The sequence below is a fragment of the Vanacampus margaritifer genome, chromosome 12 (genome assembly GCF_051991255.1).
Source record: "Vanacampus margaritifer isolate UIUO_Vmar chromosome 12, RoL_Vmar_1.0, whole genome shotgun sequence".
Lineage (NCBI taxonomy): Eukaryota > Metazoa > Chordata > Actinopteri > Syngnathiformes > Syngnathidae > Vanacampus > Vanacampus margaritifer.
The window spans coordinates 10,812,465-10,832,587 of NC_135443.1; the positions used below are offsets into that span (position 1 = coordinate 10,812,465).

A 20,123-nucleotide genomic window follows, 5' to 3' on the forward strand; every position below is an offset into this window, starting at 1 on the left:
CTTGTGATGAAAAAAAAAAAAATCTACAAATCAGCTTTCTGATCTTGTGAGGCACTTCGACCCTACCCCCTCGGAAACCAGAACAATAATCAATACTATGTTCAATGGCTCAAGGTCAAACCCAGCACTCGCAGCTGATCAAACGCCTACTGTCTGTGGATGAATGCATTAGAGTGACATGTGTGCCAAAGGTGAGGCCTGAGAGTGTCTCGCTCCAGGCTGGGCAGCCCAAGCTCGAGCAGCATTGTTTGCACACCAACACTATTGTGACGCTTTAGGCCGAGCATTCAAAAGCGTTATTCACTCGCACTCTGGACGCGACAGTTAAAAATCTGCCCACTTGGTACAAACGCTAAATACTTAAAACGCTGAGCTTTTAGTTTCCTTGCCCTCCCCTCCTCAGTGATCAGTGTGGATGCGCACAGTAAGGGGGTGGGGGGGTTCATGGAACTCAATCTGGTCCAGTGATCTAAACAGATAATATACAAATATGACATAATAAAACATAAGGATCCAAGACGTCGGAATGAAGGGTCAGCTGGTCCTCAATAACAAGATACACAAGCACATGGGCGATAATAATTAGCAAGAGCGTTGTTTTGTTTTGTTTTGTTTGTAATTTAACAAAAGCAGACTACAACCATTTGCAAATATTTTTCAACCTATATTCAGCTAAATACACAACAAAGACAAGATATTTAATTTAATATTTAATTTAATAATTTCTTTCCATGTAAGGGTCTCTTCTGTCATAGTTTATACATCATAATTGCGCTTTATAACATTTTCGATGCGAGACAGGTCTGGACTGCTGGCAGGCTAGTCTAGTACTTGTACTCATTACTTTAAAGCTGCACTGTTCTAACGCATGCAAAATGTGGCGTGGCATTGTCTTGCTAAAAAAAACAAAAACAAGAAAGTCCCTGAAAAAGACAATATGCTTGGATGGCAACATACAGTATGTTGCTTTAGAGATGTGTAAGTTACCCATGCCATGGGAACTGTCTCACCCCCATATCATCACAGATGCTGGCTTTTGAATTTTGAATTTTGCACCGATAACCCAGAAACCTTTCCTCTTTGGCCTGGAGGACAACAAAGTCGATGATTTTCAAAAGCAATTTGAAATGTGGACTCGTCAGACCGCAGCACACTTTTTTTTACTGTGCATCAGCGTATCTCAGATGAGCTTGCGCCCATAGAAGCGGGCGGCGTTACTGCGTGTTGTTGATATATGGCTTTCGCTTTGCATGGTCGAGTTTGAACTTACATTTGTAGATGTAACGATTAAGTGTGTTAATCTAACAAAGTGGAAGGACAAGGTTAAACTAGCAGCTACGCTACAGGAGCAGCATAATGGAAAATAAGATCCTGGAAAACAAGTTACACCATGTTTACTTTCTCATGTAAATGTCCTCAGCTCCACCCGCAAATTCATTAAAGCTCCTTCAGGTTTGCATGACCACCAGACAACATTTGACTCTTGGTTTGAAGCTGACATGAGATCAGATACCAACTACCATCTATTCGTGACAGGGTATCCCAGAGATGTTCATGTGACTTTGTGACTTAAGCCTCACACCCATTTGCTAAGAAGAATTCCACACATTCCCCACCTTTAAAGTGGAGCCGACCAGTACACATTCGAGGACAAGGGATGTAAGATTCCACCTGCAGCATTTGAAAATCACTCAGGACCTGATTTAGTAAAAATATGCATAAATGGGCATAACTGGCATAACTGCTCATGCAAGTGAATGTGGAAGCTGGCACGAGGAGGATTGTGTCTGCCAAATAGGCAAAATTCCTGCGCAATTCAATTTTGCACGTTCTGCGAGGACTATTTTCAGCTACTGTGAACATTTTTGATACACCGGGGAGCAAAAAGACTAGACTAAATTTTACTCACATTATTTTTAGTGTGTTCGAGACAGTTTGCCAATCCCGTGAAAAAAAAAATAGTAAAGTAAATTTTGCAAGGAGAGATTTTGACTTTTTTTTAATTTTATTTAAATAAAGTCACTCAAGGGTTGAGGAACAAAACCACAACTTTAGGTTGGGAGACAGCCAATCTAATGTGTGTTAGTATATCGCCCGTGTCAGCTGGAATCTCCGTACCTCCAAGAGAGCAAAAACAATGTTTTTTGTCTCCTTTTGAATATTAGCAAACAGTAGGAGTGGCATAGCTCAGGTGGTAGAGTGGCTCCCAAGCTGAAGGTCGTGAGTTTGATCCTCAACCCTTATATCACTTTTTTTTTAAATAAAAATAAACTAGTAAAATACACTCTAAAAAAAATCCTTCTAAAATGTACTTAGTATTTCTGAGGAAAAAAAAAACGTTACTAGGTTTTTGTCGTGGGATAGGCCAATTCTCTCGTAAACAGTCAAAAAAAATACTTTGAGTAAAATTTTGTGTACATTTTACTCTGTTTAGAGTGGGACCAAATAGACTCTTATTTTAGGTTTACATGATGGTGACCTAAAAAAAATTTGGGGGACCGCTACTATAATTTCAATGTCATTCACAAATTTGAGGATGACTACATTCCATAATTCCATAATGGCCACGCTCATTCACAATTGAATTCACATGCAGTGGTTGTGTCAGAGGTCAGGATGGCAGAACTAGCATAAACAAAGCATGTGCAAAAAAAAAAGCACAGTCTGTAAAACATGGCTCTTGGTGAAATCTTCTCAACATCAACAGGCGCACCTGTCATGTCATCATGAGCTCTCCGTGTGACATTGTGCGACGGCTGTGGCCCCGCCTGCTGCTTGGCTCAGCAATTTGCCCGAGTTTCACTTCAGTAAACAAACCAGTTGACATGTGGCACCCTGACCTTGCATCGTGGTGATAACTCCTGTCCAATTATGGCTGTAATTGTTAAGCAGTTAGGTGTGAGCTTTGGTTCAGATGACATCAGTGAGGCCACCGAAGGCCCTCTAGGAAAACACTCTATGCTGTGTAAAAGTTATCGCTAGTGGGTTATTGCAAATATATGCTGATAATTAGGTCATAGCTGTAAAATATTGTATGGCATCTTCTTATGATGGACTTGGACTTGTTTTCACACACAAAGGTAATACACTCATCACGGACACCACAAATCAATGCCTTTGTGGGATCGGTAGGACATACTGAACATTGAAATGTTAAAGTATTTACAATTGAGCAATCCAAACCTTAATTTTTATACCTTTTGTCCTCATTAACTCATTCACTGCCATTGACATTGTTAACAAGAGTATGAAAACCGATTAATTGCAATTAAAAAATTTAATCGCTCCCTGAATTTTTAATAATCTTTTCTTTTTTTTATTCATTCACTGCCATTGACGGCTATAAACGTCAAAAATTCATTCGAACTATTTCTATTAGTTTAACATTTTTTTCCACTTTTGTTAAGAGTATGAAAACCTAGATTTTTAAAATATTGTACATTAACAGGAATAATTTTTTTGATTAATTGTGAGTTAATTAGTGAAGTCATGTGATTAATTACAATTTAAAAAATTAATCGCCTGACACCCTGAATTTTTTTTTAATCTTTTTTTTTTTTTATGAATTTATGGCAATGAATGAGTTGAGGTGGCAGTTGAGCTGAATCTTTTTTCTTCTTTTTTTTTCTTCTTCTTTTTTTTCCTTAAGATGAATCTTATCTCATCAGACATCGAGCAAGAGGACTGGTTGCCAGCCAATCGCAAAGAAATGTATACAACTAAACCATATCTTGGTATTGGCAAGAGGCCAGTTGAGTGTGAATGGAAAGTTGCTACGTCATTTTGATATAGTTTCCCTCCAGTGTTTGTGGCAAATAAGATATTTTACTTAACAGTGACACCAAAGTCATTCATCAGTTACTTGCAATATGTACAATAGTCTTATTCGACCAATAATATACAACTTCACAGTATCATTTATGGTAAAATTGTGCTCCTGGGCCTAAGAAAGAGCGAATGACACTGAAATAAATATTTTCTCTAAAAGAGTAAATGTTTAATCTCACACCTCCATTTGCAAGTTGTGTTTTATGTAGCCACAATATGTATTCAAATGACATCACTAACAGGTTTGACTTATGCTCTATTTTTTTTTCCACATCCATGTTTAATCACACAAAGTTCCAAGTCATCTTTAGATTTAAGGAATAGCATTCGGCTTCCTTTTTATGGCGATTTATTTTGTGGTCAGAATAAATAAACGAAGGCCAAAAAGACTGGCCATGTGTGAAAAGCAAGTCAGTATTGGCAACAGTCTGCTTGCAATTGGATATGCCAAGCTGAGAAAAGGTGACCCCTGAAACGGTCTTGAATTTGATCATACAAGCGAACAGATGAAGCCTATGAAAAGTGCGTATATCTACATAGATCTAATGTTAAACAGGTTGTCAACAGCGTACATTCCTCTTAAATATCAGTATGGAGCTTTCAGAGATTTTTTTTAAAGGTAAAGAAAGGTCTCACCCTATTCCCTCTTGCGATTTTCATTTCCACCATTTTGGGAGTTAACAAATGCAGTGGTTGTAAATTGTAAACGTACATAAGGACTGAATAAGGCATCTTCGCTTATTTAAAAACTGGGTTGCTCTCGTCTCACTTTGAGCCAATGCATTACCAATGAACAACTTCTCGCATGTCAACAAAGTTTTTATTAGAAACCTGAAATGAGCTGGGCTCAAAACAGATTTTTATTTTTATTTTTAGATTGAAAATCTCACAAGATTACTGATATGTTATTAGTCAAAATGAATTCTGTTCTTTCCTTGCTACAGTATGTTGCCATCATTCGGTGAAATCTACTTAGCGTCTCACTCTAGTTGGCATAACACTGAATATTGCGAATGATTACAGCTTGTTATTTTGGTTTGTTAACTCTGGATCAGGGGTATGCAACCTGCGGTTTTGGAGCCACATGTGGCTCTTCTGTCCCTCTCCTGTGGATCTCTAAAAAAAATTGTAGAAATCGTAATTGTAGAAATTGCCCAAAAATGGCAGAAAATTGAATAAAAAGACAGAAAAGAAAATGTTCAAAAAGTAACCATAAGAAGAAATCCTAAAAAATACCATAAAATGTCCACAAAATTGCCCAAAATGGCAGCAAATTGATAGCAAAAAAGGCAGAAAAAAATGCCTTCAAATGTTTTGCAGCTCCAGACGTATTTTGGGTTATTTATTTGATACACAGCATACTTTTGATTACACCGTATGCCATTTAAACACTACAGAGTAAACTGCAAGAGGGGTTATACTGAACCAATAGTCGTGCTATTAATATTAATTATTAGACATGTAATTGTTCAGTGTTCTTGGGTTCTTTGATAGACTAAATAACACATTGGATTTACAGCATGCAATTTGTGCAATCTTGTATAAATGCAACAGTAAATACTGAAGACTGTGCTGCTGTACTTTTTAGCCTCTCTCATGTAAAACGTGAATTACCGAAATTGTGATATATGGCTGTTATTAAAACACTGTGAAATCAGCACAAAAAAAAAAGACATATTTCAGTGCGGCAATGGCTAATGTCATAAAAATAATAGCCTAGAGGACTAGATAAAATCACAAAATCCAAAAATAATCAGCATATTTTGATGATCTGTTATACACCAAATTAACCAAGGGGGTTCAATTAATAAGAGTGTGTTTACCTGGAAAGGTAGTATATTGCTGTCAGTCCTGAAGGCAGCGTCCTCATTCCAGGCCTTGGGGACCAGGGGACCAGGTCTTGGAAATTTTGGGGGTGCAATAACATTGCTGCCATAAGGTTTCTTCATGGGGGAAATGGGGCTCACGGGAGAGGGAACTCCAACGCCGACCCCCACCCCTCTGCGTGGGTCCCTGCCTGCCTGCAAAGCACTCCAAGGGTGGTTGGAGCCGCTGCTCCACCCGGCGTTTTGGTGATTATTCCAAGCCGGTGACGATACGGACGAAGACGACCCCTTAGCGGCGTTCATGATCGTCTGATAAGCGTTTCTCGGGGGTAAGAGGCCTTGGTTGGGGCTGAGGGGGGATCTTCTCTGCTGGGGTTGCTGCGCCGGTTGTTGATGCTGTTGAGACTGGGTTGCGAGTCCCATCTGCGGGGAGAAATTACCCCCGAAGACCGCGTTGACGTGGTGGGGGAAGTTCTGGAAAAGCATCGTCCCGTTCACGGAGGGTATTCCCTGAAAAAAGCTTTCGTCCACGACGTTGCTGTTTCCCGTGGACCAAGTGCTCCCGAAGGAGGAGGACGGGGAGGAAATGAGACCTTCGGTCTCCTGTGGCTGCTGGTGGAAGTTCAACCCCGGTAGGATCGGTGACTCCATCGACACTTTGTCCGCGCTGCTGCTGCCGGTCGACGGACTCTCGGACCCCGATGATGAGGACGAGGGCTCCAATGTCGGGGGGGTGCTGGAGGAGGGAGGAGGGTCTTGCTGATGGTGAACCTGGGTTGTGTTTTTGTCCATCAGTAAATCATCCTGCATGTTTTGAAGAGCTGCAAAAGAGACGTATTTAACATGTAATTGTTATTTTTCAGCCAAGCGCTGCACTGCATTGGCCGGGCAGCCGCGCATGTCCAAGTGTTGCAACTCCGGCGAGGTTCTGACATTAGCAGGACCGTGCAAGTGCAAAGCCCATTTGATGACCACCCATTTAACCGAAAGCAAGCACACTTCCCAAGACTATCAGCAGGGTTCATATATGCCACGAATTCCACGAAGCATATACGTGGAAACAGTCAACGGATTTCGCCACGTTGCGTTTTCCCCTTCCACGCTGGAAACTCTAAACTGCAACGTGAAACTGATTGTGTGTGTGGGCATATAGGACCTCCCCTGTCCTCATTTGCATACGTCAGTAAATACAGCTGTCCTCCCATAAGGTGAAAACTAAAAGGCTCCATGACCCATGCGGTCAGTTATAAGGCTATCCTTGAATTGACACACTTATTAGTACATGATAAATGCTGCACAGAAACGCGCCTGGAATGCTTTATTAATGCGCATGCATCCGGTTGTGTGCTTTGAATATGGACACAACACAAAGTCTCATCTCAGTGCAAAAACGCCCTGTATAGTATGGCTTTTTATTCAGCTATAGCGCACTGATAGAAGTCCGCAGTGAGACAGATGATCTCTGGAGAAACGGTGCGTTTTTAATAAATATCATTCAACGCCAGTGACACTTCACATTTCATGAAACAATTTCAAATCGTGCAACCTGACAACCCCGTATTTGCATTTATTTATAGGATCAAAAGCAATAAACAGATCAAAATAATCCAACTATGGCTCAACAAATGACAAGACACAACAGGCAATAAGTACGATTTAAATGTTAAGTCATGTCATTCAATGGTTTAAAATAAAGTCATTAGAAATTTGACAACATCTTATATTATATACTTAAAACAACTACGAAAGAAATGTACACATTTTAGCAGTAGTGTGATCATAATCGCAACAGCCTGCATTGCACACACCCTGGCAGTTAATCCGCGATTTCTCCCCCAAGAGGTGCGCTTCCAAGGTCATCAGAACAACCCACTGTCCTCACCCTTTTTATACGCATTGCCACAGCATGAGTTTACAAACAACCCTTTGCACACTATTACAGAAGTGCGTACATTTCATGGACCTGCCTTGCTTTGAAATCCCCCCCCTTTAATCCATATGTGTGTCCCAACACAAAACGACACAAGCAGCATGCACCACAGCCATCTGTCAGTCTATCGCCAAGTTACCTTGATTGTTCACCCTTTGGGGAATCGGAGGATAAATATATTTCTGTTTGCCTCGCCTAGGTTTAGAAATGACAAACGAGCAACCCTTGTTCCGAGGTAGTCAGCAGTTGCCTCAACAGCTGATTGACTGCGGCGCATGGATGATGCCGCAGAGGATTTTGGGAGTTGTAGTTTATGGAACTTCAGCGCTGTCATTTACTACAATTTCAATGTTTTCTGATTGAATGAGCAACAATGTTGAAAGCACAATATTCAAAAATAGTTACATTTAAAAATAAATTTCTTGTCTGTTTTTAAAACATGTAGAAAGCAACACAAATTATTCCAATGTGTTGTAATGTAATAATTGTGTGATTGTCTTATATTTGTATGGTATGCGTAGATATTTTGTCATTATGATTTATGGTTATAACAATGCCACAAACGATCTGATATACAATATTTCCCTCCTAGTTCTATATGTGCAGTACAGTAGTTTGACAAAGTAGTCGTAAAACTACAGTTCCCATGTCGAGGAAAAAGGGGCAATGTCACGTGGGGGCACGTCCTTTTTCCTTGTTTTGATGACGTAATCACGCATGGTCCTGCTGCTCTTGCGTTGCCTCACATCCGCCCGTCATCCGATCGGAGTCAAGCGGTCACAACGATGTGGTAATATGAGTGACTACTACTAGGCCTTATCCAAAATAAAGATGTTTATTATTTGCGGCAATACGCTGACTACAGCAAAGAGATAGATAGCGCGCAATGACTACGAATGAATAGACTCTTGCTAAGGTTAATAGCTGGCGACTCCCGTCAACACGAAGACCTTCGTAGCTAGTTTAGCTAGCGACAGTTCCTGGTGCCCGCCCTTTAACGGCCTTTTCGTTTTTATGTTTGTCTTCAAATCAAGTCATCGGTTGTACCAATACGGCGTCTAAACGACAGGTTTATCTCCTATAATGGCGGACGAAGATGCGGTGGTCTTGCAGCAGAATCTCGACAGGTGAGTGTATGGCTAGCATGCTAATGGTAGCCACGTACCATGGTAAAAAATCGCAACGGTTGTTTGTTAGCCACGGACAGCTGACAAGTGATGATTGTTAATATAATAAGGGTTTTCATGTTTATGCTTACATTGAAACTAACTTTCATAATTATGGGACTGCTGAGCCGCAAAAATGCGGCCCGTACCGTAGATCGCACCGGGACAAATGAGGTATCAAACGACGCGGCTCGATCTGACTTATCTGCATTATTTTTCTAGGAATTCCCACTTACCACGGCGACGCAATACCCCCAAAACTACCCCAAAAAGTGCCATAGGAATGAATGGGAAATGGAAAGACAAAATCACACATCAAGCACCTTTTTCCAAGACATGCTGTGCACGCATACGTTATCCGACCGATACGAATTTTAACTCATTTTGTAGGAATTTTTCCCATCTTTAGCTCAGTGTCGAAAATTTTTTTAAGGAATGAAAGCTCTCCCCTCTGTGCGGGTTCAAAGACAGTGAGTCATAAAGCATTTTAACACACTCTGTTTTAGCAATTAGCCAGAGTGCCGGGAAGCAACAAATCTCTTGCCAAAAGTCAAAAGTTTCACTTCAAATTGTCACCATGGCCACAATCTTTTCTCACTAGACGTCAAATTCTCACATTTTGTAGTCACGAGTGTCTTCTTTCAGACAAACTAACTTTTATTTGGCTAAGGTGTCATTTAGTACCTTTATTTTCCCTTTAAGCTCGGACAAGTCGGACCAACTCGCCTATCTCTGCCATGTTAAATTCAGGCGCCTTTCGCTCTTCATTTCTGATAAATCATAAGTTTTCAACCTGCTCTCATTTGGTCATTTTTCATCCGATAAAAAATGAGAACATGCTCGTGTTCCCCAAACCCTTGCCGTTCTAACGAGCCATTTCTTGAATCTGTATCTTGAACCGTTAAGTCGTGAGAGGCTTTTGTTCAAGGGGTGCGTCTCTCATAGACTCTCAATGGAATGTGGGGCGCGTGACGGCTCCAAGTCAAAAATGGGTGTGCGTTGTTAAAGTGACAGTGACATATTTTTAGATTATGGTTAACTTCCACATTTCTTGACCAAATTTTAAACTGTTCAGCTCATTACCAAAGAGTCAGCAGTCCCATTCAAAATTTCCGCGGGAATTTTTCTAGTTGTTCATATATTACCATGGAACAATCAGATATTATTTATTGCAGCCTTAAAATAGAAAGCATATTTATGTTATAAATAGTTTTCTTGATCCTTAACATAGTTTTTCCTGGAAAATACAACTGTTGAACAAAATGATCAAAACAGACTCACAGGCATCCTTCTCCATCCATCTTCTCAGAAACAATTCTCAAAACGTCTCACTTACATGTTTAATTCTCCCCATGAACACCACACTACAGCAACATTGGTTTGTGAGGGCCCCGTGGAGGTAACTTGAGCAGTTGATTTTGCTCTGAGGTGATACGCCAAAGACACACAACTAATATGCTATTTGAATTTGACTTTACAAAGTGTGCATATTACTTTAGAATTCTCCTCAAGCGTCAAGCAAGCACAGTGCTCAACATAAATGAGTACACCCCTACAGGTTTGTAAGAACATCTTTACTTTCAGAATAAATATTTTCTACAAAACTACAAGCTACTCCCACAAATGTGGGTCATTAATTGCAGACAAGATTTGTCAAGTACACACACAAAAGTTTACTAAAGAACATTTTGCACAATAAGTAGACCCTGAGAAAAAAAACTGCTAAGTGCAAACTGGTGTGATCAGAAGAGACAGTTTTGGTGATACAAGTGGGCAATTATTGCCACAGAAGAAGACGTTTTAAATGCTTTATCTTGGTCTTATATTGGAATCACCAGATTTTCAAAATATACTCCTTTCAGAGTCAGACTGATCAATGGAGTATTTATTTTTTTTGCTCAACCTCTGTGCGCCGATACCAAATGTACCCCGGAACTGTACCATGTCATGGCCCAGTGGTCGGGGCCAAACCACTGTGGTAAGCATAGCAGAGACCAAAGAAAGAGATACTTGATATAGAGAGTGAGGTTAACAGCATGTGATGTTCATGCCTCTAAAGTTTCGCTTCAGTGTCTTTGTGCTTTATCATCTCTCTTCCTGTCTCTTGTCTTCAGTTTCATTTCTCCTGAACTCAGCTAAATGAAGGGCAACACAGCTATTATACCCTGCAGGGTATTGCAGCTTTTCTAGCATATTCTAGTGCAGGGGTGTCAAACTCATTTTGTGTGTGCACCCTACTGAGCGGTGACAAAACACATCCTCCGGTTAAATGATTCAAAAATGGACCTGCTCTGCATCACATATTAAGAGGATAAATAAGTCTAAATGTGACATTGTGGTGTTGTCCAGTTTCAACGAATGAAACTGAAGACAGCGTAATTAAAATCAATCATTTGTCAAAATAAATGTATTTGGTCATGTTAGCCTGTAGTAGCAAAAGGCGAGCTACAGTTTCGAGTTTCGCATGTAGGATTGCATTTCGGTGGTGGTTTATTAAATCCTGTCCTACTGCGAGGCTGGGTTACCTGAATAGGAGCTAATGGATGTGTGGGAGCCGTGTGTTGTGGACCCCCCTCTGTGCCCATCTTCACACTTCTCATTCTTGAGAGGTCTTCAGCTTGCCAGTCACAGTTATGCTTTGAGACCAGTCAGATTTTTTTTGTATAAACCTTATTAAATGTTTAGTGTACAATGCTGACATTGAAAATAATGGACTTGAACAAAAATAATGATATTATTGTTATTCATTATTGAGCAAAAATCTTTTCTTTTCCTTTATTTATTTATTTATTTATTTCTATTTTTTTTACATGTGACAGTACATGTGAATCTCAAAAATCGGTGACAGATTGCCCCTTAGGTCTGTCTACCTTAGTCCAAGTAGACTCTACATTGTAAATACACAAGTGAAATTTACCAATGTACCAGTTAGCCTTTATTTTGTCAAGTAGCTGACAGACAACCCAACGAAAGGTGATGTTTTGGCTCAAGATTTGAGGTTTCCGTCAGAGTAGATTCAGATCCACAAACAAATTAATTAGTAGCAGATGCCATTTTTATAATATGCTGACGGCTGCTTAAACATGAATGGCGGGCCAAAAATGGCCCCGGGGGCCACAGTCTGGACACCACTGCAGTAAACAACCAAACAAACCAATATGGACACCTACAAGCTTAAATTTGCTTAATTGAGCAGGGCAGATGATTTTTTAAATATATTTTTGTAACAATTGCAATTCACTTAAAAATACCAACGTTTGATAACGGATCCCACTGTTAAGAGCTCCAAAAGGCACCCCTGAGTAGTTTCTGTCTCATGCCAGGCCCACTCAGCCCCTCTCACCATGTATCCGTTTTAGGAGTTGCTGGGTATGCTTCGCAACAGACGAGGACGACCGCACAGCAGAGTGGGTGCGTCCATGCCGCTGCCGGGGTTCCACCAAGTGGGTCCACCAGGCCTGCCTGCAGCGCTGGGTGGACGAGAAGCAGCGTGGCAACAGCACAGCACGAGTAGCCTGTCCACAGTGTAATGCAGAGTATCTCATTGTCTTTCCCAAACTGGGTAAGTGGCACTTGGGAAATGAGCCAAAGGGGTGAAAGTAGCTCCGGGATTACAAATTGGAGAAGCACTAGCTGTATTTTTATGTAAGACGTTGACCGCGAAAGTTATGTTTTTGTGTGAGTGTGTATTTAAAAAAAAATAATAATAATTTTGAGAAACAGTGGGCTGTTGAATTGTTGTAGTGGATAGCATTTGGCTATTTGTTCAATAGATGTCTTGGCGAACCGACATCCATTTATCCTGACTTGTCCAGCGCGAGTCAGCTATTTTTAAAAATCAGCCATGACCTCATATATGGCCCAAGTCCGCTAAACTTGCCAGAATCTGCTTAATATACATTTTTTTCTGGTCATAAACATCATGCAATCACATGTGACATTATTAGCACAAGGATGCATTCACAATAATGAAAACGTACTTCAAGCTAATTGTGCACACTTGTCACTTAATTATCCATCAGACACAGGGCCACTCAAATTTTACCTTGAAAGAGCAAGACGCTGCAACGCGAGATGAGACCTGGCCCCAAGACAATGTTGTCTGCAGGAAGCCTGAAAGGTTCATTTATATTTATAGAGACCAAGGCTGTGCTGTCACTCAGTCAGGTGCTATAAGCAGAAGGTTCCGCTCACTTCCTACGCCCCAGTGAATAACCTGCTGCATGTGATATTTAGCACTTGGCTGGAAGCTGGCTATTTTAAAATGAAAGTGTTAATCATCAGGATTAATTGGTGCTGAGGTCCCCGAGGAACTCATAATTACTGCTCTACCAATTTTAACACCGATAAACAAAGTTGTTCAAAGCTTCTATTTGAGCTGAGCAATGATGTACAAGCACGAATTCCGCGGTTGATTGTGTCATTTATATATAATTGATATTTGTAAAGTATCGTATCAAATCTTGGACATCACACTTGACGTCAGCATATCACTTGACCTATCACTGGACCTCACTTGACCTCTTTCAGCCAACATTACTGTAGAGCATTCACTGTCTTGTCGGTTTTTCTTCTGAGAAACGGACAGTAGTGAATTAGTACCAAATGAACATGATCGTTGAAGCAGGGGTTCCTCAGATTGTTGGTTGGACCCTTCTAGAAATTATATTAATAAATTAATAAATTATCTTTGGAATCGTTGGCTTCATTATTCTACGATTAAAATAAACTTTGAATTGGAATCGTGGAGATGGTTCATAAGGTCCACTGTGTTTACATTCGGAATCACCTAATTATTTATATGGTGGGATAACAATTGATGTATGTGTTGATTTTAAATAGAAAACCTCCTCTTTCTATTGTCTGTTGTCAGACGGAAGCGTGGGCTTTACTTTATGATTTTGGGAGTGGGGAGTCTGAGGGAAACTGGGTCAAGAAAGCGCTGATAAAGACGCTCATCAAAGGCTGCGCAGAGACGATTCTGATGTTGCTTTGAGTCAATTCATAAATTGTAACAGGATGTGTCTCGTGAAGGGCATTGACATTTAACCAAGCAGATTTGGATTTTTGTGAAACCTGCTGGACTTGTTGATTGTGATAGCGAAAACACTAAGGCCCCGTCCACACGAAAGCCCGTTTCAATGTATCCTCACAAGTTTCTTACCGTTTAGGCTGTTCGTCCACATGACGGCGCGGTTTCAGAGCTTGAAACGGATCACTTTTGAAACTGGGCTCCAGAGTGGAAAGATTTCAATACGCCGTACGCGTCTGTCTGGACGGGACACCTTATGCAGGATACTCCTCCAGCGATGACGTAATAGTTGCAGCTCGATGGCGACGTATGCGCCAATTTTCGCGTGTCTTCGCGCAAACCGTCAGTCTGTCAACAACAATGGCGGATAGCCGTGTCGTAGTCGTTTTGCGCAGCCTCCTTTGCTTGGTTATGCTTTTGCAGCAAAATATTTAGCTTCTTTATTCCCACGTTCAACAAGCGGTGTTGTACTTGAATCAGCCGCCATTGTTACTTCTCCTTTGTCCGTCTTTTTCATGTTGTTTTGATACATGCAAAGCCATGTTTGTTCCGTAGATTGCAATAAAGTTAGGGAAAAAAAGTGATTCTTTTTCTACGCTTTCTGTTAATTCCATGTGGCTTGCGCTACAGCGCCACTCTGGACTTGGAGCCGTTAAACGTCCTCAGCGTCTTATTTTGGGCACACGCAATTCTTGAAATGCTGCTTCTGCGTGTACGAGATTTGTTTGAGGAACGCGGCCTGAATCTCAAATTTTAGGTCAAGAGGAGCGAGGGTTTGGGAGCTGCGGCATGCCAAATTTTGAAAATGATCCAGTAATAGGCGGGTGGCCATCTTCTTTGAACCCTTATAGCTCAGTAACTACTCAGTCAAATCTTCATCAAAACAGGTCTTGTTGGAAAGGGAAATCAACAAGGATTCAAAATCTGCAACTGCATATTTTAGTAACAATATGACCTTTTGTTTTAGTTGACCTTGAAATTTACCTTGTGGATCACGTGATAGTGGGTTTGTTTGTTTTTTTACACAGATTAGCTTGTTACAAACATCATTTGCGTAAGAACTGACAACTGGGAAGAAAAAAACCTGGTTCGATTTTTTTATTTGCCTCGCCCATTCGAACAAATGTCCGAATGACCATCCATTCCTGCGCATCACTAGCATTGCAAGTTCAAATCCCAAATCCACTTTCAGAAAACAAAAACGAGCAGTAATAGCTGAAATGATCAAATTGTCCTTGTTTGACGTCGCATGCTGTGCCTTAACCGTCAGAATGATAGCGATTTCACAGCTTGCTAACACTGACGATAAATTTTGGGGGGGGGATGGAGCTAATGGGAGTCGTCATCCTCTCAGGGTGTCTCATCTGCCGAGCTCATCTCATTTCCACAGATCCCCGCCGTGAAGCCCAACAGTCTCATATCAGCGTTTCTGTTTACCCAGCTTTTGTTTGCTGTGCTAGAAGTGCGGCGCGAGGAGCGATAGGGGCGGGTCGATGAGCGGTCGTATTCCAGAGCCAAAGCGAGCCCATCAACACGGCTCAGAGGGACAGCCCGTCCTCGCGTGGCGTCAAGAGAACTAGTTGAACAGTTCGCCGAATATGCACATACAACTGAAGCGCTGCGCTTACCGCCCGCCCCGTTTTTAATGATCTTAATTACAAAACCGGCTGTCAAAGCATGTAATGAAATGCTTGGCTCGCCATCCTGTTGGCGGGTCATTAAGGGCCGACCCATTTTCCTCCAGACGTGGAGGCGGAACGCTCAGGCAGGGAGAGCGGAAGGAAACCCTACTAATAAGAGACATAAATGCACAAATGCAGTACTAAATTTGAACATAGATTTAATTATGTTGTGCAAGTGATCTGATGATGTTTGTCTTCGTCAGGGCCTGTAGTGTACGTGCTGGACCTGGCCGACCGGCTCATCTCCAAGGGCGGACCTTTCGCCGCCGCCGGCATCATGGTGGGGTCCATATACTGGACTGCCGTCACGTACGGCGCCGTCACCGTCATGCAGGTCTGACCAACAGACTCCATCAAACCAACTTCTGGTTCTTACCGCACTTTAGCTGGAATTTTATAGCTTTTATTTGTCATTTAAAAATGACGGAAGACGATTGGGGCCAGTGAAAAGGGAAAAAAAAAAATCTCACTCTATTCTCATAATTCTGACTTTAACTCTTTGACTGCCAAAAACGTTAAATAACGTTTAGTAAAATCCTATGGAGGAGTGCCAAAGACGTTAAAAGACGTTTGTTTCAAAACAGAGGTGAAACTAACCATTTTCTATTGTTGATTACTGAAAAACGGAATAAGGTAGAAACAAACTTTTTTTTCTGATGAAAGATGAGAGTCCAATCTTTCATTTGGTAGTATGTGTGTTTCCATAGTCCAAACACATAATTTTCTGTGGATCTTGAAAGATCAGTCAAAATGCTTAAATCGGCTGGCACCCACAGCATCCCTTTTCTGAAAACGTCTGGCAGTCAAAGAGTTAAAGTGAGAATTTTGACTTTAAAGTGAGAATTCTGACATAAATATCATAATTCGGACTTTAAAGTGAGAATTCTGACTTTGTGACTTAAAGCTATGTATTGGGGCGTGGGGGGGGGGGTCAGAATTCAAGTCAGAATTCTGAGAATTAAGTCAGAAATCTCACTTAAAATTCAGAATTATGAGAAGAAAGTGAGAATTCTAATAAGTCAGAATTCTAACTTTAATTCTTTTACTACCACACGTTACTCAAAAAACAACCCCCCGGCAGTGCCAGCCAATTTCAAGCATTTTAACTCGTCTTTCAAGGCAAACAGAATATTGTGTGCTCTGACTACATAAAAATGGTGGGTACCAAATTAAAAAAAAGTATGTTTCTACCTTATTCCGTTCTTTAATAATCACCATTTGAAAATAGGTAATTTGAGTGGCATTGAGTGAAAATTGAAAAGATACATTTTCTGCAAAACAGTGACCTTGACACTAATAAATTCTTTAGTGACACTCGAAAAAAGTGAATTAGATTTAATGTGACAAAGGCCTTTGATCATTCACGTCATCCTTAGAAACGTTCTATTTCATCATTTTCGTCATGTGTCAGTGTAATTCCATACTACCCAGAGCCCATTGAAAAGAGATACAATGCTTCCATCTGCTGGCCATAGTTAGTGGGTGTTTTGGAATTTTACAACCCCAATGACAAGGCAGCGCTGCACAGGCGTTGCACTGCCGATTTGAGGAGGGGAAAAAACATAGTAAACGTCAATTAACGTTTTTGGCGGCATTCATTTGGATTTTAATATACGTCATTAAATGTTTTTGGCGTTAAAGAGTTGAAGTCAAAATGCTGAGAATAAAGTCAGAATTCTCACTTAAAAGTCAGAATTTTGAGAATAAAGTCAGAATTCTCACTTTAAAATGAAAATGCTGAGAATAAAGTCAGAATCCTTCCCACTTTTTTCTCTCTCTTCACTTTCCCTAATCGTCTTCCATAAAAAAATAATAAATCAAATTAGGATTTAAAAATAAAAATTAAAGTCACATGACAAATAAAAGTGGAGTAAAAAGGCCTGGTGGTTGACATTCTGTCTGATCCGCAGGTGGTGGGCCACAAGGAGGGTCTTGATGTTATGGAGCGTGCCGACCCCCTCTTCCTTCTCATCGGCCTGCCCACCATCCCCGTCATGTTGATCCTCGGCAAGATGATCCGCTGGGAGGATTACGTCCTGCGCCTGTGGAGGAAGTACTCCAACAAACTGCAAATCCTCAACAGCATCTTTCCCGGTCAGCATGCACATTTTTCTTTTTTCCTCTTGTAGTGGGGGGAGTCGTCATGCTGAGCGAGCCTCCTCTAAATATAGTCAATTCAAGCCGAGTTGTCGGTTGCGTGCGTCTCCACAGGGATCGGCTGCCCAGTCCCTCGCATCCCGGCCGAGGCCAGCCCCTTGGCCGACCACGTCTCGGCCACCCGGATCCTGTGCGGCGCGCTGGTCTTCCCCACCATTGCCACCCTCGTGGGGAAGCTCATGTTCAGCAGCGTCAACTCCAACCTGCAGAGGACCATCCTGGTACGTAGAGACACAGTCAGGTCATTTCACCTGTTGTTTATGCATTTAAAAAATATGATTCAAAAATTAAATACAAAAAAATATATAAATGGAAATAAAAATATATATCCTAAACAAATAAATAAAAAACAAGATTCGAAAAATATTAAAATAAATGTGGAAATAAATTCAAAAATAAATATATAAATCTGCTTTCATTTATTTATATCAGCCTGAAAATGCGTCATGAAATGTTATTCAAATGAGGTGGGCGGTCCTAAGCGTGTCTTAAGTTGAACTCTTTGCCTATTGGTTGATCGACGTGTCAGTTTATGTTGGACTCTGCCCACTACACAGCAAGGGAGAATTCACGCACGAAAGAAACAATGGATCTTGTTTATAGGAGCTTGTGTGAAGTTTTCAAGCAATTCAAGCCACAAGTTCTGTTGGTCACTTTTATTTATATATTGCATTTTGGGTAAAAAAAAAAAAAAAGCCTAAATAAATGATTGAATAATTAAAGTGAAAATAAAAATGGATATAAAAAAATATAATTCAAAAATTAAATACAAAAAAATACATATAAATAGAAAAAAATATATATATATATATACATGCATAAATATCCAAACATTATGAATAGCGCTGCAAAAATGTCAAAATGCGCTCCAATCATTCTGTTCACAGGGAGGAATCGCCTTTGTTGCCATCAAGGGGTCGTTTAAAGTGTACTTCAAACAGCAGCAGTACATGCGGCAAGCCCACCGCAAGATCCTCAACTTTCCTGAGCAGGAGGAAGCCTGAAGACCCGAGCAGATGTAAGACCAAGGGCCGGCCGGTGAGGTTTGGGGGGAGGTCAGTCGGTCTCACCTTCCCCACAGATGACCTTCACACCTCGACGACGACATACCACCGGAATCCTGCCAACATTTGTTATTAAACCTCGGATGCTTCTGTCTGCTGAAATATGGACAAAATGCTAGAGAATGTGTACACACACGCACACACATATATATATATATATACTGTATATATATATATACACAGCAGTGAGGGTTTTATAATAAATGAAAAAAATGTTTTTATAACAGTTATGGGAAAAGTCCACTTTGCCAGTGTTTGGAATGTGCGAAAAATAAATAAAAGGTTGAGAATTCAAGAGTTCAAATACAAACAGGAAGCATGGATTAATTTACCGTACACGCCAGGAATCTTTTTTTCTGCATTTCCTCGTTCCAAGAGAGCAATGTGGACTAACGCTTTGTGTTTTAAGGCCTTTTGGCAGCCTTCAACTTCATTTTCTGGAACGTTTGTAAAAACATTACAATCACGTCTTAAAAGATTTTTTACCCAGAGGGAGGCCAACATGGACATGCTGGTCTCATGGGAACACAAAACTGAGGAGTAAATTTCACTGATTTTTCTGTGTTTTTGTTATGCGTTCACTCCTTTTATAAGGTGCTCATCACTTTCGAGACGCCTGTGAATGTTGTCATGGGAACACGCATCTTCAGGACTTTCTCATTTCCCATGCGGTCTCCATCAATACCACTGACTTAAATGTAACAGCAGCAACAATTAAGAATGTGAATCGGTCAGCTGTAAATAAGAAATCACAAATAGGATTCACGGCTTGATTTATTATTTTTTTTTTTTTTACTTAAGTGTGTGCGAGAGTGGAGCTGTGTTCGCAATAAAAGCTCTAAGTTGCTGTTTTTTCCGCAAAGGAGACTTGTCGGAACATGTGACTTCATTGTGAAAAGACACCACTTGGGAATATTTAACCTGCACGTGTGAGCTTTCCCTGCACATTCTCAGTGTCTCACTTCAGTCCTTTGGTATCTGTTCTGTGAATAAATGTATTTTTCCAAATACAAACGCTGATGTGTAGCATGGATTTACTAATGAATAGCATCCGCTAGATTCCCGTTTGGTTACTATAAGTTTTTAAATAAGATAAAATGTGAGGTGAGAAGCCAGTTTCGAAAAAATGGGGAAATGTCTTGGTTGAATTTCTACTCAATTCTACAATTTTTCCTCAAGCCTTTTCACAGCCCAATTCTTTTGGTGCATCCAGAAACATTCGAAACTACACATTTCTGATTCAAATAATGGAAAAAGTTGATATTGTAAAAAAAAAAAAATTAAATCTCACCAGAATGTCTATGATTAATGGTAGGCCTACATCGTTACATCCTCTCTGGTTAAGTTTCTAAATGAAATCAAGTGAAGTCAAATGAGGTTTAGCTGAATTCAAAGTCAAAACTGATTTGCTCTGTGACCTGGATTTTTTGAAATGTTT

At 40.6% G+C, this 20,123-nt stretch overlaps 2 protein-coding genes across 4 annotated transcripts in view; one reads left to right on the forward strand and one right to left on the reverse strand.

Moving 5' to 3' along the window:
- Positions 1–7,873, reverse strand: part of cpeb3 (cytoplasmic polyadenylation element binding protein 3) — a 32,066-nt gene extending 24,193 nt beyond the window's left edge. For both annotated transcript variants that reach the window (XM_077582156.1, XM_077582155.1), the window contains exons 1-2: positions 7,724–7,873; positions 5,652–6,475 (exon numbers count right to left, since the gene is read on the reverse strand). In XM_077582156.1, the coding sequence (XP_077438282.1) occupies positions 5,652–6,464 (813 nt within the window). In that variant the 5' untranslated portion in view covers positions 6,465–6,475; positions 7,724–7,873. The remainder of the gene's footprint in view (positions 1–5,651; positions 6,476–7,723) is intronic.
- Positions 7,874–8,270: 397 nt separating this feature from the next.
- Positions 8,271–19,699, forward strand: marchf5 (membrane-associated ring finger (C3HC4) 5). 2 transcript variants are annotated; one of them, XM_077582059.1, is made up of 7 exons: positions 8,271–8,374; positions 8,619–8,711; positions 12,110–12,312; positions 15,668–15,798; positions 17,375–17,558; positions 17,676–17,842; positions 18,509–19,699. In XM_077582059.1, the coding sequence occupies exons 2-7, from the start codon at positions 8,668–8,670 to the stop codon at positions 18,623–18,625; spliced, it is 846 nt and encodes a 281-aa protein (XP_077438185.1). In that variant the 5' UTR covers positions 8,271–8,374; positions 8,619–8,667; the 3' UTR covers positions 18,626–19,699. The 2 variants fall into 2 exon arrangements, with proteins under 2 accessions (XP_077438185.1, XP_077438184.1); XM_077582058.1 differs by having other exon boundaries at positions 8,315–8,711.
- Positions 19,700–20,123: the final 424 nt, after the last annotated feature.

Excerpts from the sequence above, each read along its gene's own strand:
- marchf5 (XM_077582059.1), top strand. The coding sequence starts at position 8,668 with ATGGCGGACGAAGATGCGGTGGTCTTGCAGCAGAATCTCGACAG. Across the intron at positions 15,799-17,374 it reads GCGCCGTCACCGTCATGCAG|GTGGTGGGCCACAAGGAGGG; the intron begins GTCTGACCAACA and ends TCTGATCCGCAG. Across the intron at positions 17,843-18,508 it reads ACCTGCAGAGGACCATCCTG|GGAGGAATCGCCTTTGTTGC; the intron begins GTACGTAGAGAC and ends TTCTGTTCACAG.